The sequence below is a fragment of the Lonchura striata genome, chromosome Z (assembly GCF_046129695.1).
Source record: "Lonchura striata isolate bLonStr1 chromosome Z, bLonStr1.mat, whole genome shotgun sequence".
Taxonomy (NCBI): domain Eukaryota; kingdom Metazoa; phylum Chordata; class Aves; order Passeriformes; family Estrildidae; genus Lonchura; species Lonchura striata.
In genome coordinates this window covers 10,388,768-10,413,876 of record NC_134642.1, presented here as the reverse complement: position 1 = coordinate 10,413,876, position 25,109 = coordinate 10,388,768, and the positions used below count along the sequence as shown (strand labels likewise).

The 25,109-nt window shown below is 39.2% G+C and overlaps 1 protein-coding gene across 4 annotated transcripts in view; it reads right to left on the bottom strand.

Moving 5' to 3' along the window:
- CDC14B (cell division cycle 14B) overlaps window positions 1–23,064 on the bottom strand; it is a 44,109-nt gene extending 21,045 nt beyond the window's left edge. For all 4 annotated transcript variants that reach the window (XM_021534707.2, XM_021534706.2, XM_077790545.1 and 1 more), the window contains exons 1-6: window positions 22,844–23,064; window positions 14,902–14,995; window positions 13,949–14,024; window positions 11,962–12,054; window positions 1,565–1,641; window positions 15–81 (exon numbers count right to left, since the gene is read on the bottom strand). In XM_021534707.2, the coding sequence (XP_021390382.1) occupies window positions 15–81; window positions 1,565–1,641; window positions 11,962–12,054; window positions 13,949–14,024; window positions 14,902–14,995; window positions 22,844–23,003 (567 nt within the window). In that variant the 5' untranslated portion in view covers window positions 23,004–23,064. The remainder of the gene's footprint in view (window positions 1–14; window positions 82–1,564; window positions 1,642–11,961; window positions 12,055–13,948; window positions 14,025–14,901; window positions 14,996–22,843) is intronic.
- Between the last annotated feature and the right edge of the window lie 2,045 nt (window positions 23,065–25,109).

Below are 25,109 nucleotides of genomic sequence, written 5' to 3'. Positions count from 1 at the left end.
ATTAGTTTACTGACCTTGTTTATTGCATGAAAACAGTCCAGTAATGTCAAATGAAAGCTGCAAGTACCAAAGGAAGCATCCCTATAAGATACAATGACCAAAACATATTGTATTTTAATCCAAGTGAATGCAATTGAAGATACTTCTCTAAAACACCTTTTAAAAATTACTTCAAGGTAATGATTATTAAACAGAAATAATTATTTAAAATTATTACTTCATTTCCCATACATTGACTCTTAATATAACTTATATAGTTATTCTTGTAACAGATACAACAGTAAGATCACTCCAGCTACAGTTTTTGTAAAGCTGAAATGTTCAATTTCTGACATGGACAGTTAGAATAAACATTTTAGCAAATACAATAAAATATTTTCCTTAAGAAGCATAAATAGGTCATGCTTATACAAGAGGAGAAACTAGTTTCATTAAAACAGCTTCTTTCAATTACAAGTTTTTTAATTCTGTTGATCCAGGAATTGCATGTTCTTAGTATGTGACCATCATCAAATTTCATAAGCACCACAGATTAAGAATTCTAAAGGAATATTCTATTGAAGTAAATAAATAAATTAAACTGAATCTACACCAGAGAACATTATGTCTTGGCAGAACACCTTGAGACCATGCAACACTTATCAGCTAATGTTTCTAAGAAGTAGAAAACATTTCATGCTCAATTTTCAACTGAGAGGAAGAAGAACTTTTGAAGAACCTGGATAGCTGTCTCTAGCATTTTTTTCTATCATTTCCTTCCTTATGAATCAGTGTGAAAAGGGGCAGAAATTAGGAGGAAACAGAAATAATAGAATTTTTTTTACTCAAGTAAAAGAAAGGACACATAAAGGTGACATTGTAGTAACACGTGTCTCTTAGACCAGCTGATGAGAAGGAACAAATGGATAAAACCTTCTACAGTCAGATAGAAGCAGCCTCACATTCTTAGGCCATGGTCCTCACAGGAAACTGCAACCACTCTGATATGTGTTGGAGGGACAGCATAGTAGGGCACAGGTAATGCAGAAGCTTCCTGGAATGGGCTGATGACTACTTCCCACTTGTCAAATATGTGCAGCAATCTGCAAATACTGTCTTGTGCATAAAGAATGCTATTAAGTATTGCAAGCCCTCTGTGGTGAATGGCAGATATGTTGATATGTGTAGCTATCAGCTACTGGCACAAAATCAGACTGCCAAGGGAGAAGCAATGTAGATGAAAAAGCTCAATGAATGGATACAAACAGTGGGGCTCCTTCACCTTCTGAGACACTTCAGTACCAGCTGGTAACAGCTCTGATTCACTGAGTACCTAAAGTTAGGACAGTGACTGTGACCCAAGTAAAAATTTCAACACCAAAAAAAACCCACCAACCAATAAAAAAACAATCCACAAAAAAAATCAAATTAAAAAAACCCAAACAAACAAAAATCCACTCCAAAACACAAAAACAAAATAGAATAAAACCCCAGAAAACCAACACAGTAGAAATTAGTACTGAAAAATGTTACATTCTTCTACAAAATATCAAGGTACATAAAGGTCTATCAACTTGTTATTTACCTGAAAGGAAGATAAGAAACGCTTCCTGACAATATAAGCCTGTACACATCTTCTGGGGATTCTTTCAGATATATTATCTATTTTTGGAAAAAAACAGAAAAGGAAAAGGATTATTTTAAGACAGACTTCAATAATGCCAAGTCATTTGTCTACTATAGAAAGCATAATTAAGTGCTGGAAAAGAGTGGAATTAAGAACAAATGCTTGCAAGTGTGCAACAATAAAATTAACATAAACAATACAAATATTTTCAATCTAAACAAATATATATTTTAAAACAATCTTTATAGATTTGTGCAGGAGTTGTTCAGCTATAGGCTACAGTGAAAAGGCTCCTGTTCATCTGGATTCTTACATTTCTACTACAACTCTGCTTGACCAGTTTGTAGATTTTTTAAAGTAAGCTTTTAAGATATAAATGAAAACATAAAAATCTGCAGAGATATCAGTAAAGCTGTGAATCATCTGGCACACAAACTCTCAGTACACAGAGAAGACAAGACTAAAACAGTTATGTATGTTTTGATCTTCCTACATCAGAACATTTGCATTAATCCAAATTCTGTACTTCCTCTTTTGCCCTGCTGGGGCAATATCCAGTAACTAAATCCAGATGACATAAACCAAGAGAAAACAAAATTTAAAGAGAGAAAAAAAAAATAGGAAATCTGTGGCTTCTGAAGCAAAATACTAAGAACATAATGAATTTAACTTTCTACTGTGAAAAACACTCAGAAAAGAATTCACAAAGGACCAACTTACGAGAAATATCCATATGGTCTTCCATCACAATATGTCTGATCCCTCTTGGATAGCCTTTAACACTAAGGTCTCCTTAAAGAATGCCTAAAACTGCTCATTTTGCATATCTCTTCGTCCAATACCATAAAACACCATGCCCAGCTTGGCCAGGAGGTAACAACTGTTAATAACAAGCTGTCATTAACAGGTCAATATTCAGTAATTTCAAGTTAATATTTTTTCCTTGAAATTGCTTTAACACTCTCCAGAAAATTGTGGGTTTTTTCATTAATGTTCAGTAAAATTATTTATTTCTTTTATATTAATGACATTTTCCCTTAGAGATAGTTGAAAGTAAAAATCCTCATGAGTATTAATTAAACATCTTCCAAAAATCTAGGCATGGTTTTTTTCTTTAAAAAGTTGGCATTGCCTTTCAAATTTCTTTCATGCTTCTACAAAGCCAGTTTAAACAAATGATTTAACATACCTTAAACATCCTCTCTCCACACACACATACACAAAAAACAAGAGTTAGAACAGATGTTGCAAAAAAAACCCCAACAAACAAACCCAGCTTGAAACACAACCTAAACAGATAGCTAAAACAGACATGACCAACAGGTGACCCCTTTGATTTTCCTAATTCAATTAGTGTGTTAAGTATTTTCAGAGTATTCTTCCCTTGAAATTGGCAGAAGAAAACAGAAAAATACATCTTTCTTGAGACATAAGTAAGTAATGAAAACTGCATGTTTTGTGTGTGTGTGTTTTCACTGGGCAGAGATAAGTGACTTCTGCATTCATATTTGCAAGTATACACTCAAAATCGAAAAGATACTTCAAAAGACTCCCCAAGTATCATTGAATTGCTTTATATTCTGCAGGCATTCATTGCCTGATTTGGATGTAAAGGTTATCTTCCAAGAAATTTCAAATTGTGTGTTTTACTACAGTCTTAATTTTCATCTTGCAGGACAGTGAACACATATTGCTAGCAACCGTACACATCAAGCACTTCTTATCAGGAAGAAAGCCCTGTCCCTGAAAAACTTGCAAACCTGAGATAAGAAATGGAATTAAAAACCAGATAGTAATTAGACAGAGTTTGTAGACAGAAATGAGTCACCTGGAAAAAATAGGATTACAGAATCATTTAGGCTGGAAAAGATCTCCAAGATCATTCTAGTCCAACCTTTGCCCAAACATGACCATGTCAACTAGACCGTGGCACTGTGTGCCACATCCAGTTTTTCCTTAAACATCTCATCCACCATCTCCCTGGGCAGCCCATTACAATGTTTAATCAATTCTTCACCCTTCATGTGAAGAAATTCCTCCTAATGTCCCACTGGACTTAAGTGCTATCACACTCTGTAGTATACAGAGTACTAATTGTGCCACAGGCAAACAGAAATGCAATACTATGTGATTTGTAAGCACGTATAAAAGCTCAGCTGAGGTATGAGAGAAATCTTTAGCCTTTTGGAGCTACCAGTTTATTAAAGGAAACAAGACTGAATGCAGAAGCATTTGTTTACAAGTGTAACAGCTGCAAGAGAGAATTTTTTCCCATTTCACTGGGCTGTATTAAAATAAGTTAGTTAGCTCTATCATGTTAGTTCTCAAGCACAGATCCTGCTTCTGAATTTACATTACCAGCGAAATTGCTAGAAACACCTTTCTAACAAACGTGCACATGTGTATGGACTTTTCTTAACACAGCTACATAAGAGCACTTCCTCCATACACGGACATTTAAAAAATCCAATCTGATTTTGGAAAGCAAAAATACAACTTGTATTGTTCAACTGAAACAAAATACAGCATATTTACTGAAGAAGGAAACTTATTCTGAAACAAAGAGAAATCCAGCTACACTCAACTGTGACACTACCACACATACAAAAGACACAACAGGTGAACAGCTGCAGAGACAGCAGTTGATGAAATGGTCAGATGGTGTATTCAGTGAAAAGTGCTTGCAAAAAAATTAGGTTAGTATGAGAATAGATGGATGAGTGCAACAGTATAGAGTGCTTTGAAAGGGAAGAATGACACTCACACATAGTGGGAGAGACCACAAACAGATAATTACTTCACAAGGAAAGTATTTGGCAGTAACATAAGAAACTGTGATAGTCAAAGTGGAGACATGATCAGTTTCTCTCACAGGTTAAGGGAGTACACAGCTAGGAATCCTGGATGTAGCCAAGGCTGGATGAAGGCTGAACATGGGTGGGTTCTGCTTTTAGGTTGGGGTGAACCAAATTCCATGTATGGTAACAGTAAGACTGAAGCAACAAAGCTCAGAGAAGCAACAGATGTCAAGGCGGTAGAGGCCACACATCTGCATTAGGAAATGGTCTGCACCAAAAGAATTCCATCAGTAGACAGAGAGCCAGCACTGAAGATCTGACATCTTTACTATATACTTCCAGCAGCTTTTAAACTTAACACCTGGGTTTAGTCATGGCTTGTAGACTGAATATCTGTTGGGACTGCTCCTAAACTGTTCCATGAAGTGAACCAAAATGCAGCAGTTAGAGTTTAAGGAAAGACTGAGTTCAAAAAATATTTCTGACACATCTATATCTATATAAAATTGAATATAATACTGTTTCTGACCTGGAGGAGGCCAAGGAAGCCTTAAAGATGAACAATTTCATTGGAATTATGTGATTAAACAAAGGACTAAAGAAAGTAAATAAAAGGAAAGAGAAAGTAGTAGTGATCAAATACCTGTAGCAGACAGAAATGTTGAAAGAGAGAAGGGTTTTCGAGAAGAACTGAAGTTTTAGAAAAGAAGAGAATGGAAATGTTGATCTAATGAATAACAAAACAAAGATATATTTGCAAATTAATGAGTTATGTACTGGGAGAAGGAGAGGAAATGAGAGAAGACAAACTCTAGAAATCAAAATATATAACAGCTGAAACTCATTTGTCCAGATGCTGATTACAATTTATGTTTCTGCTGTGCTTTCTAAGAGGATGAAAACTTTCACAAATAAAGTTGTTTTCTTAGGTTAGTGCCAATAAAGCAACCGACAAAAATTACTACTAAAAAGATAAAAGTATTAAAATAAATTTAAAGCAATGATATTAGCTGTTAGTTAACAGAAGCATTCACTCTCTGGGAAAATTTTTATCCTTCTGTGTATATACAAATGAAGAAAAGACTATTAGAATTTTAAAATTATTTCCCAAGAGGACCCTTTCCTGCAGTTAGGGAAATATTTAAAAAAAAGGCCTTCTTTCAAAAAACTTAGCCAATGCAGCATGCATCTTACAAGTTCAGCTCTTAGAATTTTCCTACAGTCATATTCAAGTGCAGATAGGAATATACATAAATATCTACACACACACAAATGCAAACAGAAAACTCTAAATATATTTTAAAAATCTTCTACTTAAGTACCTTCCAGGAAAATTGTTACTGTAAGGAATTGATATCTTTCAAGTCAAACATATACTTTTATCACAATCTGCAACCATTTGTATACAGACAATTTAGAAATTTGCTTTTTTTACTTTTTTTTATGCATACAGAAAATATCCTACTGCACTTCAACATATAGCTAGGAATTTGCTATTAGCAGTTGAACCACTAGCAAAACTCTAATCATCCTTTTCATTTAGGACATCTGTTTCTAATTAAGGAACTACAGGCACCCCTGTGAATGGTCAAGAACCATCCAAGCACTGAACACTGGGAAAGGTATACTCAAGCACTCCTCCTGCCAACAGTGATGTGCAAACAGCTGCATTCAAGTTCACTCAATGAAATACAAGGGTTTGCAGGATTAGGTGACCCAATCTCTATTTATGAGCATTTAAAATCAACTGAAGAATGAGAGCTTTTAGCAAGCCATGTTTTCATCTGATTTATTAGTGTTTTCAATCCAGCCCTATTTTTCAAGCAGCCATTTCCTAGATTGGAGTTATAATCATTGCAATGATATTCACAATAGGATGCAAAGTATCCCTGGTGGAAAGGGAAATGAGTCTCTGGTTAGAAAAGGCATCTTAACTTTCAATACATGGCATGGACAAGTAAAATAGTAATGCTGCCTATAAGACAAAACATGTTTAGTAATAATAATCTATGACATAACTTGTTGCCTTTCCAGGAAAATTAAATAGGCTATTGAAATAAGCTTTACTGTTAAAAATTATATCAACTCAAGTTTGTAAACAGCACTTTAAATTCATATCTATTATCTGCTCAATACAATCATCAGGTTTATCCACCTGTTCACCCTCAACTGAAAAATCTGCTTAAGGCTGCTACCTAAATGGTACACTCCACCAACTATGCTCACTCAGAAGCCAGAAAATAATGAGATAATTAATTTTAAACTGCTAACAAGCAAATTTTATGTGGTACAACTATGTTCCAAAAATGTCACTCATCCAAGACAGTCTGTAAACTGCTGCTGAAAAATAGCAAATAATTAAACCCACCCATTCTGAACAAATGAAAATAAGTGCTGTGTGTGACCAGACTCAATCATAAGCTCATGCAGTTGTTATAACTTTAAAGTGTTAAACATTTTATTTCATTAAAACCTCAATTGGATATACTACTCAGTTAGTAGATTGAATTTCTAGCAATTTCCTTAGGAGAAATGTTAGATGTTGCAAAATTAAAACAGAAGTTTATTAGAACAAAAAGCTTCCTGTATGTATTTGTGTTGTAGAGAAGAAATGCATGTGGCCACTCATTTCGTCACTGGCAAGAAACACAGTCATTAAGTGGATAAAAGCGAGAGAGAGTGAATAACTGCCTGTCTCTGGCAACTCTCTTTGTCCATCATAAACAAAAGCAAGAAACGTCCAATTACCTTTTAAACAACAGAGGGAAAGTATAAAAACCCTGGACTGAGCGCATCACTATTTTATTCAAAGTAAGAAATCAATCTAAGGCTGTAGAGTGTGGGAACTCCAAAAGAACAACCCTTCTCCTGTGGAGACAAAACTCCTATGGAGTTTTGTAGGAACATGCTGGAATAGAACCTAGTAGCAACAGCAGGAAAAGCTGCCACTGTGAAGATTAATAATGATTTCCCAAATACAACTTAGAGAAGGGAGCATTTTAGAGGACACAAACCCAGAGACAGTCAAGACTCCAGGTAACTTCTTAAATGAAAGGTCAGTACTTTGTCCATCTTGTCTCTGCCACTTGCTCATCAAGCACCTCTCACCAAAACATAGCTGAGGGTAAACATGGTTTACCCACTCTAAATTTGAGTGCTGCCACAGTAACCCATTCATCACCACCCAGCCTGGATCACTCAATAGGTTTATCTTGGGCTTAGCCAGAGATAATTCTGCAAGTGTCACACTAAGAACAGAGCAGTTCAACACCACACCAGTGGGTGCGAATTAATTCTCCAACCTCCAGCTTCTACCCAGCATTAGGCCCACAACTAGGAAGGATACTAACAAATTGAAAAGGCAAAAAACCAATACTATGGATTAGAATGGATGAAGGAAACGCTGCTTACCCTGAAGAAAGAAGATGAGAAAATAGACAAAGTACAGAGATGAGTCCTGGAGAAGGTGACCTGAATTACAGCAGTTCATGGGGCGGTACCCTGGAAGGGTCACCCTCCAAGTACATAATTAGTGCCAGGCCTGAGAAAAAAAACACTGTTACTAAGTTAATGTAGCCAAGGGGAGAGGGGGGAGCTTGGGAATCGGGTGGACAGGGACAGAGGGTACATTTTCTTTTGTAACATAGAAGGAGCAATGATGGAAGAAGCAGACTTTCCTCACCCACAGCCAAGTCCTGGTGAAAATCAAGAGAAGCCACTGTAGATATCAACTCAGAAGACCACTGCTGCTTTGGTAGTGTGGCAAGGCCTGAACAGTGCAGATAGCTTTCAAGGAAAATATTTTTCTTTAAAAGGTGAAGAATAAAGATTCCTCCCCCCCGCCCCACTTCTTTCCCTTTTCCCCCTCCACCCAAATAAGGAGTAAATGTTCAACCCAAACACACTGAATTCTGGCTACCCTTTGTGTCACTGAATGCGCCAAATTTATGTTAACGTGCATAGAAGAATATTATTCCCATTATGTCTGCAAAAATGTAGAAAAAATAAATACAGAATTAAAATAGATGAAAGATGAACAATAAAGGGATTAAGTCTAAATTGTTAAGATTTACTCTAAAAAATTAGTATTTTATTCTAAAACTACATATACAACAATGTATTTGTAAACTTATTTCTTCACTCTTAAGGCCATGTAATGCTGAAGAACTTGAGTAAGGCTGTGCTGTCACATCAAAGTACACCTGGAAGGAAGCAGGAGATGCAGGAGGGGGGAGAAACAAGTATGTAGTCTGGAGAGTTCATAAACTATCTCCACTGAAGAGGAAAGAAAGACAAGTTAGATGAACGGGAATGGGGGAAACATTAAAACACATCAGCTGTGAAGAAAAGACTGAGAACAGACTGCTCAAAAACAAGAACACTAACAGCTGCCCTTACACCACAGTTAATGAAGACTTTCATAATTGCCTTAGTAGTCGGAGCATATCCCCACATGATATATACACACACATATACATTTGAACAAAAGATGACAAATGATAAATCATGCTAATATATCGCAATTCCTTTAAGCAGAAGTTATAATATTATGTTTAAGAATATAAACTTGAGGTCAACAAGCCTTTGAAAAGACATACTCAGAAGTTGAACTTTTATGAGGACATAGAAGTCCCAGAGGAGATCTAGTCATAGGAAGTTCATTACAGTTTTGTAGCTTAAATGTAACTGTGTTTTAAAAAATCAGAAGATAACAAAACAAGAAATTACACAGTCTCAATGTGCCATGCTATTCTTGAAAACCTTGCTGCTATTCTCTGTTACTCCAAAAAAGTAACTTGTAGCACCTGCACCTACAGAGCAACTTGCACGCCAAACTGTGCTTAAGTTATCAAACAACTTTCAACCCAAGTAGACAAGCACTATTTTTGTGACTAAATCTGCAAAGGCCACATTCCCTTTCTATTTCTTTGCTCTTCCTTGAACAAACCAGAACACCCCCAAAGAAAGGCATTGCTTACCCACAGAGCTCCTCAACCCTAAGGTAAACTGTTAATATGGGAACCTATCATGACACTAAAAAAATAGAATCAAGTAAGAAAACACATTCAATCCAGAGGAAACAAAATATAGTATCAACCTACAACTTACCCTGTAAGATCAGAAAATAAATTATGACAATTGGCTCAAGTAACAAAGAGTATTACTAACATGACACAGTCTGATTAACTAAAATTATAGAAAAACTCCTTAAAAGATTTGACTAGTATCTGGTTGGATCTTTCTTCAACAAAAGGCAAAGCATTCTGAAACTAAAGAAGGTAAGGTAGGTAACTTAAGCCTACACATGTTTTAAATAAAGAAGTCATCAATATTTCCTTTCAATCAGGAAATATGTTTATAAACATGTTTATCAGGCATTCTGAACAGATCCTCTATCATTGCTTGTTCCACAGACAACAATCCAATTCTCCCTTCAGAAAGCAGAAATATGGGACAAATATATGTGAACACTTGAGCAATGAGCTCTCTAATTAAGCTTGCCTCTTCATGAAAGATCATCAAAGCATGCCATAGGAAAAGAAAATTGCCTCAGGGGCATAGTTTTTCTTCTGTGATCTTTCTTCAGTGGAACCCCTCCTACACAAAACTGAGAAGAAACTCTACCCAACTATAAAGAAAAAGTGGTACAAAGACAAAATGTATTGCAATGGAAAGAAAATCAACATCTAGCTAGAGCTAGCTCACTATCTCAAACTTGCAAATTTGCAAGATAGACATGCCTACATGCAAGGAGATGACTGATACTCATACTGCGCTTTACTTTCCCCCAGGGCTTTCAGGGAAACTGCCAAAATATTCAGTGTGTATAATACAGTAACTTAAGCACCTCTCCAAACTCTGAAAACTATGGTGGTTTTGTTGTATTTTTTGGTCATGTGCCATGTGTCTGCAACTACCCCTAGCACATGCTTTGGCTAGGTAGTCATGATCTCGTGTCATGGATCCCTGTGAGCATCCTTTCCTTACTCTGGAACTCCTACTTCCTTCACTGCAGCTCTCTAAAGCAAAAATGCCTACTCATCTGTAAAACAGCCTCCATTTCTAATTACTGTGCTTTAGATTGCCATAAGCCATACATATTAATCTTATAGCTTATTCAAGACTGTTGAAGCACTCACCTTCACTTGCATGTTATTATTGCATCATGGCAGGGTTCCCACGTGATCAAAAATAATATTTGTTTCAGGTTTTCTGTATACTTTTGCATAGTCAACCACAGTATTTTCTGATTAGATTGTTTCACCATTAGTTAATCTTCTGCTATTAATCTAATTAGTTACTCTTAAGCTGCTGTGCCACACAATGCTACTACTACACATATTGAGAAGAGTGTAGGAAAAAACAAAACCTACTTTTTTCCAAATAATGGCTGATAACTGAAGCTAGGCCCCTCTCACTCTCTGGACCTCAATTATGATCAAGTAATTAGGAAGGAGTAGTTTTCCTAAAAGCTGCAGCTGTTTTGTCAGCATAATCCCTTAAATGGCAAACAAGCTTAGTTACTCATATTTCCAGTCTCCATGCAGTTTAAGATTGCACAGGACTACAACATTCCTCATTCAAATACCAAGAGTGGCAAGTTTTGAAATTTAGTTCTCAAGTTGTAAGAAGTGCTATAGAATATAGACAACAGAGAAGCCCCAGCGAACAGAAAATGGAGATCCTGCATGATGCAGAGAGGCAGCAAGGAGACTGCCTCCATCCTAGAAAGTACTGTGTAGCCTTTGCAGCCAATAAATAGGAATATGCTAAGTCTACATGAACTTCAATCTCTCAAATCTCTCATCAAAAAGTGCATAGCTTCTTATTTCATCTTATTACTTAGTAAACATGAGGAGACATGGTTACAACCAAGGCGTGTTACAAATCAAAACAGAACTTGAATATGGTGCATCACAGCTTTCATCCTGAAGTATTCAGCATTTTATTTCTTGACTACATTTTGTGTACCAAATGCAGTTGTGATTGCAGTCCTTTGCCCCTGCGCAGCCACAGGCTCGGCTTAGTACCTTTCCAGCCACATTGTATCTTCCCAGGTTTTATACAGGCTCTAAACCCATCACACATTCTCACTGTTTCTCCCAGATTAATTGAAGAGATTACCTTGTGACAGAGAAGAAGCAGCTGGGGAAGGAAAGGTTTATTTAAACATGCACTGGCAAATTATACATTATACTTCATGCAAGATACTATGTTTCTATTATAGAAAAGAGATTGTGTGGTTGGGGAAAGGCAAAACTTCAAGAAGCAATGATTTTTTCTAATTTAAAATACTAATACTGATTTTTTTCCAGTGATACTCTTATTTCTTAAGAACAGAAATGGCAGTAGGAAGGAAAAAACCTGAAATCATACCACTTCACTCACATACCTTCTGGACCTTAGAAACTCCCTTATTACGTGGTTCATTACTATAATTACATTAGTAGAATGACTATTCAAAAGAAAAGAATTGTTTTTATCTTGCTGTTCTAAAAATTGAGTATAAAAAAAATGAACACAGTCAGCAGCTGATGTAAAAATTTAAATACTTACTGCGTAGGAGCCTATGAGGAATGCAGCGTTTGCTTGCTTTTTCTGATCAAAGCCAGTATAATGAATTATTTTCTTCCTTATCAATGAAAATGACTGTATCAAGAAATGAACAAGATTATGATTTTGCATTTTAAACCTTTTATACCTTCTTTTATAAAATCAAGGAATGTAAAATTTTGTTTACCTGCTTTCATCCAGCTGTAGTAAGAAAACCAAAAAATACTGTGGAGTAGTCCCTCAGAAGCTTTGGAAAACTATTCCATCCCTACCTAGGTTTTCCCAGTATTTTTCCAAGTATCCAGACTAAATAATTTTAGATAGAAATTACTGAAATACTTTCTTTTTCTTCTTAAATGTGTTTGTATTTTTAATTGGCATTTTTTTACTTCAAGCCTTATGTAACAGATAGCCATTTATGCGAATAGAAAGTGGCATTCAAAAAAGTATCACAGGTATATTAAAACTGCAAAAATTTTAAAAACAGAGTTTACACATTTTCATTAATTTTTCAAACTCAAATGTAGATAAATCCACTAGTATTTGTTTCTGAGGATCAGAACCATGCTTAGATTAAAATATTTTTAAATGATTTCTAAACTTTATCATAACTAATTTTTGTGTCATCTTGGCTTGGCATACAGTTTCTCCATATATCTTACAATGTGGATTGAATGGCATTTTCAATAGAAAGGACACACACGTGTGGTGGCAGTTATCCCCTAACTGGCCTTTGAAATACATTCTGATGTGCTTCAAACTGCACAATTTGATCAACTTCTAAGCTATAATAAGATGCCATTTTATTCATTTAAATAGCAATGCTACTCGTTCAAGATACCAGATTCAATGCATTCAAGACAAAAAAAAAAAAAACAAAAAAAACCCCAGATCAGAAGCAGAAATATGTTCTCAGAAATCCTAATATATCAGACACAAGACATGGAAAGAAACTGTAACATAGACTTGTGTTGCTTCAGATCACCCAATATACAAAAATCAGAGAATCTCAACTCTGTTGAACACAATTACCCAAGTGGGAGTTTACCACCTCCCAGCCTGGACTAGTAAACAGGTTTATCTCCGGCTTAGCCAGAGACAATTCTGCAAGTCCCCCAGTAAGAACCGAGCAGCAACATCACACCCATATGTGTCAATTGCTTCTACAACCTAAAGAATAATAAAGCAAGTCTGAATTCTGCAAACTATTATCTGTGGCCGACATCAAGGGACAAAAAAAAAACCCTTTTTATTCTATAATGTGCTCTATATTTCCTACTTTTCACAGTTCAGTGGCAGTTTAAAAATCTAAGTAGATTTGAAGAGGCAAACCACAACTGACATTAACAAAACCAAGCTTTTTTTATCTGCCAAACAGGTTTTATAGTCCAACATCTACTAAAGGTCAACTAACTTGTAGTAAGTTGTGTTAATTAATTTAAGAAGTCAATTTTAAACACACTATGCTTTATCAAGAGCCCAATCCCAAAAATCACTCAGCTCCTGTAAGACAAAAAATCTGCAGTACAAGCAGAGCAGCCTCCTACAGGCTGATGCTATCAATGCTACTAAAAATCAAATGTTCATTATTGAAGAATGTCAGCATCAGAAGAGAAGACCAAGTCAAACAAAAACAATTTCAAATAAAAACACAGCCTGTGTTTTTCTGTAGTATTGGCACATTGCCAATACTACAGAATTCCAGGAAAAAAGCTTTTCCTATGTAAGAGGCTGTATTCATTCAGCAACTGATCTTCTAGAAGCTTAGTGATAGTTATTGCCACAGTTGTGCATTTCCTGTAAGTGAGTGAGTTTTTCACCCTGATCCTGCTCCTCACTAAAATATAGCATTCATATTCAGAATTCAGCTGGATTAGGAAAATAGGAAAGCACCTGAACAATTACAATAACAAGAGAAATGTTGGCCTACTTGTTTTTGTTTTTTAAAAGGCCAATAAAATTGGCTTTTGAATTAAAACCCAAGCATTACCTTTAATTTCCTATTTAGCTTGCTGCAGTATCTGTAGACCATTGCCAGATTGAGTGGTCCAAAGTCTGCATAGAAACTGTTAGAAGAAAGGAGAAAAATTGTGTATGACCCCTGTAAATGCCTTTTTTTAAAAGATGCACAAAGCAAGGAGCAATAATATACATGTGATATACATACCTCATTCTAAAAACAAGCATTCTTTCTTACATAAATACATACTGTTTTGGTGGAGAAAATGTTTTGTCATCTTAAACATGGACTAAAATTCCTTTGTTTTCCACACAGCATCATTCAAAACTAATACCCCAGATTTTAAGAACTATTTCTCACTACTGTATCGCTCTGTGACAAAAGTTTTTAAACTCTATTTTAAGAGGAACTCATAAGCTTTACATTAAAAGAAGGCAACTTGTGCTAGAGAAAAGGAAACCAGAGAATAAAGATTCATTAGTGTATTAAAAAACAACAAGCATGCTCTTGATCAAAACTATTTGAAGAATTAGCAACATTCCACATCATGTAAAAGGCAGACAATGTTTACTACAGGGGAAATAATATATCCATTGTCAGCTCATAAAGGCTTGAATTGACTTTGCCATTTTCTTCTCTGATACTAGGAAGTACAGACATTCCACTAAATACACAAGGAACCAAAGACATCCCTTTAAGTCTGGCAGTACAATGTGCACTTCTAAATTTATATGGCTGTATCACATTTCTGTGTCTTCTAGCAAGAATGGGTACAATGAAAGCTTCTGCTTTAGAAATGTTTTTATGAAATCCCAATGGGAAAGCAGAAAATCCTTCAAAAGCCTGTAAATCATCATGGCATGTAAATCTTAGAAGACCAAACTCATGTAATTAATTCTCCAATGAGACTAATTCCTCACTGCTGTTGTTCTGATTAATTTATTTCTGTAAAAAAAGAAAAAAAAAACTAACTTCATACTTACTTCTCATACACAAGTTCATCATCTATGCAGAAATAATGGGTATTTGCAGCTCCATTCTTTGGTTTTTGGTAGAGGATTGCAAAATAAAGGCGATCTGAAATGCAAGAAAATTGGAAGCTTTTATAAACATCATGAATTTCTACTGAAACTCTGAAGTATTACTTGTCAATGAGACAACATTACATGGTTTAGATTTTAAAAAAAATCTTCTTTTAAGTATTAAATTAGGCATTATTATTTCTCAGTGTTAAACAAACACAGCACACAAAGATTGAGGCTTTTTGCTCAGCAGCATTCCCATAATTCACAGCACTTTAGTGTTCTTTCCTGAAGTGTTCCTTGTTGGATGACTTTGCAAAATAGCAGGAGCCTGACTTGCACCCACACACACAGCAGACACCTTCTTTGGCAGGTTTGGTTGCACTCCAAATACCAATGCACACACACCACCCCCACAAACTAAAGCAAAATCCCTCTGCACCTCTGATCCCTACGTTAAACTAAATGATGAAGCACACTCCACCAAACCCAGGCACTCCTTCCTGTAAAGCCATAATTTTGACAGTAGTGCCATGCAATCAAAGCCTGCAGGTAACAGACTCAGGAGGTATCCAACCAGGCTGCCCATGCTGCCCATGGGAGCACCAGCCAAGCCCCACCTGGACATCTCCAACTGAATTCTCATCCCCACCCCATCTGCCCATTCAAAGCCTGTGTGCCTGCATCTTGTACTTGTATCTTGTACTTGTCCTGGTTTCCTTCCTTAAGCTAAGGGGAAAAAAATACCAGTGGTACTCACGTAGATATAAATTACTTTTATGGCTGGGGAAGCTGAAGCCCCAGTGAACTTTAAACACTGACTGTGCTCCTGCAATAAATTGCTGTGCTTGGGGTAATTGGTCAATAAAAATTGAGGCTTGCAGCACCACCTCAATACTTCCTCCTACTGAGAAAATATCATCATAAAGTATTTGAATTAAAATTCAGACCTAAAATGAAAGCTTTCTTTTTTTTCCTGCAAATTAATTCCCTAGAACAGATATTATGTAAGTATCAAAACAAATCACATGTATGTATTATTTCAAAATATTATCTGAGATGAGGAAAAACTGAATGTCTGTTTTTAGATAGCAGGGGGGGAAATCACTTCAAGCTTCAAAACATCATCATCCATGACCACCATTTAGAAATCATCATGTGTATCTTGAAAATACATATCCAGGTATGCCCTGAAAGGAGTTACCATATCTATATTTCAACAGTTAGCTCAGCATTCATCTACATACACTAGTATCTCAAGGGTTAAGGCAGAAAAGTCCACCAGAAAGAGAACATTTTCTTATTTTTTTTAGTAGAAGAGCAGCCTGATGTGAGTGGTATGGCTTAAACATGTACAGACCAGGAGCAACAGTGGGATGTGCAGTACCTCCTAAGCAAGTCAGCACTTATCTCCTTATTCTCTAGCAGAAGCAAGGCACTCTACTTGCTTATTAAATTTCTTATAGTCTCATTCTGTAAGCAGAGCAGCTTAAGTACTAGATGTGAAGTTCATTACCTGCTTCTGTACTTCCCAGCGCTTACCAAATCATTCCCTGGAAATATGACAAAGGATACAATTTAAAGTAATGTGTGCATTTTTAAGAAGTGACTAAACTGGCCCACAAAGTGAATTATGTGTGGAAAAGCACTGATACTTCAGCTAGGTGCAAAATATGCTATGGCAAAAACTGCTTCATAGAGAGGCTGTCCTGGGGGTGGACTTCTGGGGTAGTTCCCCACCACTGTGTTAATCACTGAGCTCTGTCAAGGTGGTTTTGAATGAATTAGAAACTATAACAGGTAACCTTGGGCATGACTGAAAAAAAAAAAAAAAACCAAGGAAAAAACCAGGAAAAAAAAGGAAAATAAAAAGGGAGGAAAAGGGAAAAAAAACAAAAAGTAAAAAGAAGGCAAGAAAAGAAGAAAAAGGAAAGAAGAAAAAGAAAAGTGGAAAAGAAGTAAAAGGCTGCTTTGCTGACTTACTTCCCTCTGCTCTGAGAAGGAGAACTAATGTGTTCAGGAAAATCAAGGGCAAGGGAGGAAGTAGAAAGGAGAACTGAGAGGACATGATATCTAGGGATTGTATTTAAACTGGCATTGCTAGATTAAACACATGTCACTGCAGCCCCAAGCTATAATTTCACACCACTTCTAAACTGATTTAATGGCTAGCTGCCACCAGGTTCCTTAGAAGGAAAAATCTTCTGAGTTAGCCCGCTGAACCAGCCTGCTGGGGGTTAAGAGCAGAAATATGCAGCCAAAATTTTTCCCTCCATGGCATCTGTCTTTAAGTGCCAGTCTAATTATTGACTAGACTGAGCTCTCCCTCCTCGTTGTACACAAACAATAACCACATCAAAGTCTGTGAAGAATGGCAGTAGTACTCAAACTGAGTTCCTTGGGTACTCGAATGCTACCTTTTTGCACTCAGCTTCTTCAGATAAACTTTACAAGACTTTTGAAAATATAAAAGTACTTTGCAAAGAGCAATCCAAAGTCTTAAAATACAAAAGGAGGACAAAAATGAAAATAAATATAATTTGCACAGGTCAAAGACCTAAAGTAATTTAACATTTGGCTTCAAAACATGATTTGGAATAAAAGAATCACTTGCATCCTCAGTGCTTGTACTGTTACTGAAATGCTTCTGCGCTTGCAAAAATGCCCAGCAAAAATAAAAATTCCTATCTTGAGCAAGCAGTGTGTATATGGTCTTCAGAATTGCTATTGGCAATGGTTCAGCTCTGGTATCTCTGAACTGTGTTCATTGTTGCTTTTCTTAAAACACCTGAAAGGAACTTGAATTTAATGAGCTTACAGAAGTACCTCACAATAAGAGCAGTGTGTGTCAAATGCCAATATCCTGACAAGCTGTCCATTCCTGTGCACTGCTAACAATTACTCCCTATTATGTAAACAGCAGGCTCCATCTTTTTAACATTTTTCCTATGGGGATATTTTAGAATGAAGAAATTTCCTGTAAGTGTATTTACTCTTCTCCTGATTTACCAGTCCAACATCTGACAAATGCTGTATTACTCACCATGTCAGTTTTTACCTGTTTTTTTTTTTTCCAAACACATTCCAAGTTCTATTTAATCAAGGATTAGTGTGTTAGTTTTTTAAACAGAAATTAAGAGAAAGGAGAATTCCTTCATCAAGGATCTGATTGCAGGGTTGAGAGTTTATACATAAAATACACTCAGGCACTGATGATTTGATTTCACCAGGATTCCACAAAGGTTTGGACTGCCAGGAGCAAGGCTTCCCTTTCATTATCTTTATGTTGTCTTTGCTAATTTTAGCTCTTTAGTATTTCATTTACATATACTGCACTTGAGCACTTCCTAATTCCTGCAAATTTCTGATAAAAAATCATCCGAAAACTATCAAACTAGAGCAGACCTTTCTAATCATGTCTCAGAAGAAAGACAGAGTAGGGATCACTGCCTTACAGGCTGCATCTGCTCTGCAATTAGGAGATACGGCTGCAGCATTTTAGATATACTTAAAATACACTTAATTTTGTCAGCCTTATATAACAGAACAGTTAAAATACATAAGCATGGATGTCACTGCAGGCATTTAATTTGAGTAAGTATCCAAAGTACAACCAAAATGCCATTGTACCCCTAACTGAGGCATAGCTTACCACAGCTGTGCTACTGCTGGTGCCTCAGCTAGTGAGACTAAAGCTAGCACAAGCATGACTATCCAAGCTGATTGCAGAGAGTTACAGAAGGAAAAACACTCTGTTTATCAGAGCCACAGTGTTCTGTGGAAATAGATGTGTAGAAAATTGAGAGCTACCACTACAAAATCACATTAATGTGAATTTAGAGATGAAAAAATAATCTCCTTCCTTTACTCTCAACAAGCCTGATGCTTCTCAGGTTGTGCTGTATAGGCCTTCAGGAAAGAAATTTCATTAATTCAAGAATTACAGTTGGACTTGATGATCTTAGAGGCTTCTTCTAACCTAAGTGATTCTATGACTTTTAGTGACAACTAAATATTAAATAGGCATTAGTGGCAGGACAAGTTTGCATATAATTAGCAAACATTATTCAATACAACAGAAATTCTACAGTTCTATTGTTAAATAGATGCCCTAGATGAGAAACTCAGTGATTGACAGTACAACAAAACCCAGTGTTAGTCTGTTTTGAATCACCAGGAATGTAGCCAAAGAGTTTTTACTATTTTAAGAGGAGTATATTTCTGAATTCAGAGTTGGTATATGGAATTTTGTTGTGTTTAACTTAGAAAGCTTCAATATTTGTTGAAGATATTCTTTTTAATCTTCCTATCCTTAAAAAAATTCATTCAGTCATCATCACTATGGTATTTCAAATTCAGCTAATGATAGAGTTGCCAATTGGAACAACAGCCTGGACTGTGAAAAGGAAAATAAAAGTACACTAAAAAGATAGTGGAACTTTTTTTAAAAACAAAACTATGAAAGCCTTATTTTCAGTGCCATGTCATGACTGATCAACACTGTTACTTCACTTACACAGAGTGCTTCCACTCTGCTGCTCTTGACTGATACATGAGACTGCATATATGTGTGCACTTTCAGTGCTGAATTAGACACTAAAAGCCTGAAACATGTATTTAAGATCTTAACTTTGGAGAAGACTCACAAGTAAGTGAGGTCATATTGATAAAAGAGTAACCACAGTTTTTGTACTGAGACAGCTGCATAATAAAAACTAATTGAAAATGTTGAGAGTCAAAATATTGGAAGCTTAATGATACTTATTAGAAGTGTCCTTAGCATTCTAGAAAAATAGTTTTCTATTGGGTACACAAAATTTATAATGACAAACCAGCACTCCTGGAAAAAGACAACTTAATGGTTTGAAAAATATAATAAACTGCAATACAAAACCAAAAAAACAACCCACATATCAATGAATACATTAAAATAAATATTTAATTATCAACTCCAACTGACAACATAAACAAAATTATTCTCAATGAAGAAAAACAAAATAGGTATGTACACTGTAGCTTAAAGTGTCCTTTAAGATGTTAGTACAATTCTGTAAACAAACTGGATATACATTCAGCAGGAAGAACAAACATCAAGAAATTAACCATGACACTATATTACTTAAAATTTAATTCCATGTATATTTATTGTAATTATTTCATTTTAGAATTAACCACACAAAATAGGTGTGAGAGAAACCTACACCTTTTGCCTGAAGATTATGCATTATAATTCCACCTCCTCTTTAAAATGTTTTTTATAAAGTAAGAGCAATGAGAAAGAAAAGCAGCGGAGGAAAGGAAATTAACAGCTTCCAAGCATCTCACAGAGCATTGCTACATTTTATTTAGATCATATTGCTACATTTTATTTAGATCATATAAATTACTTCTCTCAGAGATCAGAAGGATATGGGAATATGCTTCTAATAAACAGATGAAATGCATTCAGTTCCAGCAAATTGGATTCATACCAGCAAGCCTCATGCACTAGTTGACAAAGAGAAAATGATAAAGCTTACCATGCAGCTTAACAGTCCAAAATTAATAACTTTTTAAAAGGACAGCTTTTCTGTACTAGTCTTACTAGTAACTGAGAATATTTAAACAGTTCTAATTAATAGTGATTTTGACATATGGCTGATACATACAATTAATTACAAAATAAAGAAATACAATGATTACTATAAGTATTGTGGGTATAAAATTCCTAGAATGGATTTGAAACTTTGCTGTTTATGAATGTAACATCACAGAACAAAAGATCCATAAATCTTTACAGCAATTTCGGTTTGTGTTCTGCTTCTGTCTTTTGCAAAGATGAAAATAAGGGTGGCCTGCAATGTTCTTAATAAGTTTGGCACTGTTCCTGTAAGCAGATAAGCTAACACAGACCTCCCAGTCTTTACAGTGGTTCAAATATTTACCAGTACATCCATTTTTTGGAATAAGACCTTATGCTTTGTCTCCAGTACCCAACTATTAATCAACTTCTCAAAACTGCATCATGAGAAGGCAGAACTGACATTTCAAACCTTGACAGAACTTTAAAACAGCTGAACAGAAAGGTAAGCCTGTTGGGTTATACTTTAAAGATTTTTCTTTAAAACTAAAAACTTATAAAACTAAACATTAGACTATAACTTGAATCAGAACTAAAAATTGGACAATAAACAGCAGCCACTGTGCACAGCAAGATCAAGACAAAATGAAATATTGTTAAACATAATAATCAAATTTACTTTAATCAAAGTAAAGTTAATTAAAGTGCACTTTAATAAAATTTACTATACCAAGTACTGCTGCACATGGTGAAATCCCACTGAAAAAACACAGGTCAAAGACTAGGTGCTCTACTGAATTTAAATGGGTGAACGCTTTCTTGAAGGAGAAAATACAGTAATTTAATGGGCTTGTTGATGCCACACACATGTTACCAGGTCAAAGCAACTGTTTCATGAGAATGGTTATACAGATCTGTTTGCTGGAGATGTGAGCTGGACAGGGCTGCGTGGTAATACTGGTAGTAAAATCACTTTGATAGTAAAAAGTCATTATCTGTTACGTGAGGGGTTTCGACAACTGACCTTAAAATCATACTATCATAATGTCCTACATGAACAGTTGCTGCTATAGAAACAAAACACATATAGAGCAATTGGAGCCTTAGAGTTCTGTAAATAAGTACACCATTATGTTTCTCAGTGTAGATTAGGCCTAAAATGCTGAATTTTTGGCCAGAATATTTAGGATTTCACTCCTTGACAGTATTAAAGTTTTTTAAAAATAAGCTTTTTAAGTAGAAGCTTCCTCTGGTAAGCTTTGGGAGTTTATATTCTTTCCACGTTTCTATGCCAGATTTTCAAAACAAAATCTTACAGTTTTCTAAGCATACTGTTATGTAGAAGACACACTAGTTAATATAAGGAACCATGCTTTTCATACAGAAATAAAAGGTACATTGGTGGCTTTCTGCATGTTTGCTCTTTATACTTTTGGTTGCTCTGTCCACAGATATTTTCCACGCCCTTCACACAAATGTGCCGGAAGGTGTATTTCTTGCTTTTTGTGAGAAGTTGTGAATACACTAAAATTCTGAGATTATGACATATGACTTAAAAAGTAATTTTTGTTGTAGTTTTTTGCCTTTAGGCAAACTAAACTCAAGGCCATCTTTTAGCTGCGGAGCTGAAACCTTAACACAGCATTTTCTGGCTGTGATCCAACAGACTTCTTAAAAGAGGCAGACTCGTGTGCCAAAACAAAGCGCGGCTCGGAGCCTGGAGTCACGAAAAGGAGGGACGACACTAAGCAATCCTGCCTACGCAAGCTGTTGGCACTTGCATGTCAAGGGGAGGCGCGACGTTTGCCCATTATTTTACTCATCAGCCAGCAAGCACGATATCAGGGCATCAGGAAAATCAAGTATCTATACCTATCTATACATCTATCTATATATATAGACACAGATTAGATATCGATAAATTTGTGCGTGCGTGTGCGCAAATACACATTCCCCCAATACATGGAGAAACATGCTAGGATTTTTTTCCACCCCACAACGTGTTGAACGGACAGAAACGAGTTTAACGTTGTTTTTCCGTTCACTCTCTCTGGCGGGCAGAAAACGCCAGCAAGAAGCAGCAAGAGGCGACCGGTGCTGGGCACGGCTCGGGCTGCGGGACAGCGGCGGGACGAGCTCTCCCGCCGGAGGAGCGGCGCAGCTCTCAACACTTGGCTGAGCGGCACGCCGAGCTCCGGGACCGCCCGGGCCGCCGCCCGCTGCCGAGCGCCGCGGGGAACCGCGCCGCAGGAACTTTTCCTGCCCACCCGGAGCCGCGGGACGGGACAGCGCGGCGGGACACCGGGACACCGGGACACCCCCGCCCCCCGCACACCCCCTCACCCGCGATCCTCAGGCAGGTCTCCGGACCGGCGGGGGGCGGCTGCCGCCGCCGCTCCGCCTCGCCCCCCGCCGCCCGCGGCGCCGCGCCCCGCGTCCTCTTCAGCGCGGGCGGCGGCGGGGCCGCGCGGCGCCGCGCCTCGGCCCAGCTCTTCCGCTTCATGGCGGAGGCGGCCGCGGCGCTACGATCCCCTCATCCCGCGGGGACCGGGCGGCCGGACGGAGGGGAGGGACCCCGCGGCGATGAGGGCGGCGGCGGCGGCTGACGCGTCCCCGCGGACGCCGCCCCCCTCCCGCCGCGCCGCCGCCCGGCGGAGCGCCCGCCGCGCCCGCCCCTGATTGGGGCGCGCGCTGTGGCGTCACCGGCGCGGAGCGGCGGCGGCGGGGGGGGCGGGTGTGACGTCACGGCGGCGGCCGCGGTAACAGGTGGGCCGGGGCGCGCGCGCCCCCCCTGCCGGCCCCGGGGCGCCGCCTGTCCGGGCGCGCGCGCGGCCCGCGCTGCTGACGTGGCGCCCGCCGGGCCCGGGGCGGGCGCGCGGCACGGGCGGGGGCGGCTCCGCTGCTCCCCCCGGGGCTCCGCTGCTGCCGCTGGGCTCCGCTGCTGCCCCCGGGCTCCGCCGCTGCCGCCGGGGCTCCGCTGCTCCCGCTGGGCTCCGCCGCTCCCCCCGGGGCTCCGCCGCTCCCCCCGGGGCTCCGCCGCTCCCCCCGGGGCTCCGCCGCTCCCCCCGGGGCTCCGCCGCCGCCCCCGGGGCTCCGCCGCCGCCCCCGGGGCTCCGCTGCCGCCCCCGGGGCTCCGCCGCTGCCCCCGGGGCTCCGCCGCTGCCGCCGGGGCTCCGCCGCTCCCGCTGGGCTCCGCCGCTGTCCCCGGGGCTCCGCCGCTCCCGCTGGGCTCCGCCGCTCCCCCTGGGGCTCCGCCGCTCCCGCCGGGGCTCCGCCGCTCCCCCCGGGGCTCCGCCGCTGCCCCCGGGGCTCCGCCGCTCCCGCTGGGCTCCGCTGCTCCCCCTGGGGCTCCGCCGCTCCCGCCGGGGCTCCGCTCCTGCCGCCGGGGCTCCGCTCCTGCCGCCGGGGCTCCGCTGCTCCCCCCGGGGCTCCGCCGCTCCCGCCGGGGCTCCGCTCCTGCCGCCGGGGCTCCGCTGCTCCCCCCGGGGCTCCGCCGCTCCCGCCGGGGCTCCGCTCCTGCCGCCGGGGCTCCGCTGCTCCCCCCGGGGCTCCGCTGCTGCCGCCGGGGCTCCGCCGCTGCCGCCGGGGCTCCGCTGCTGCCTCCGGGCTCCGCTGCTCCCGCTGGGCTCTGCCGCCTCCGGGGCTCCGCTGCTGCCTCCGGGCTCCGCCGCTGCCGCCGCCCCGGGCACTCCGCGCTCCTGGGGCCCCGCAGCCCGCCAGGTGCCCCTCCCGAGGCGCACAGCGAAAGAGGAGCCCAAGGGCTTGGTACTTCGTCAGGCCAACTTCAAACAGTCCAGTGCATGCGGGCTTCTGGTCTGATCGTTAAATGGACTTAGCCGAAAAGTTTAAATAACTGTGTTTGAATCTGCCCCTTAGATACAGTGATACTTTAAAACACACAGTTATTTTAAGTAGCCGTAGCGCTAAACCAAGCTAGTAGGTAAAACAGCTTTTAAGAACCACTCCCTTCCCGCCTTCATCTAATGGCCATGATGAAATCCCTTGAGGACGTATTCTACCATCTGCTGAATATGTATATTTGTGGAGGAAAAACATACCCCTTGCCACTTTTCACTGCATGACTTTTTAAAAAATATCCTTTCTAAATAACACCGGAGACCTAAAATTCTTCTGACATTTCGGAAACAAATTCTCCCAAGCATGACTGTGGCCATCGTTGTTCCAATTCATTGTGAGAGTGGGAGTCATTGTCTCGTTGTGGCCAGATGCAAAAGGCAGGGCCACTGCCCTCGTTAGAACACCTCAGCTCTTCTGCTGAATTCTCCTTTTTCTTCCTCTCTCCTTTTGCTTGTCTGCAGTTTGTGAGTCTTTCTGAGGAAGAGATTTTGCTGGGATAACACAGAGGTTGTGGTATGGTTCCTGTCAGTATTGAAATAGTGAGGGTGGATGACTTGAGTCTAAAGAGCTGTAAAACTACAATTTAAATAATTCCAATATCTTTTAATAGTCCATAGTTGTTTTAGCTGTAGTTATTTTTTTTTTTAAATGTGCTTATTAGGACCAAGAGAACTATTATCATTGTATACTGTTTTAATTCTGCTAAAAGCAAAAGAATCAGGAAGGCAGCTAGAACATTTCCTTAAAAATC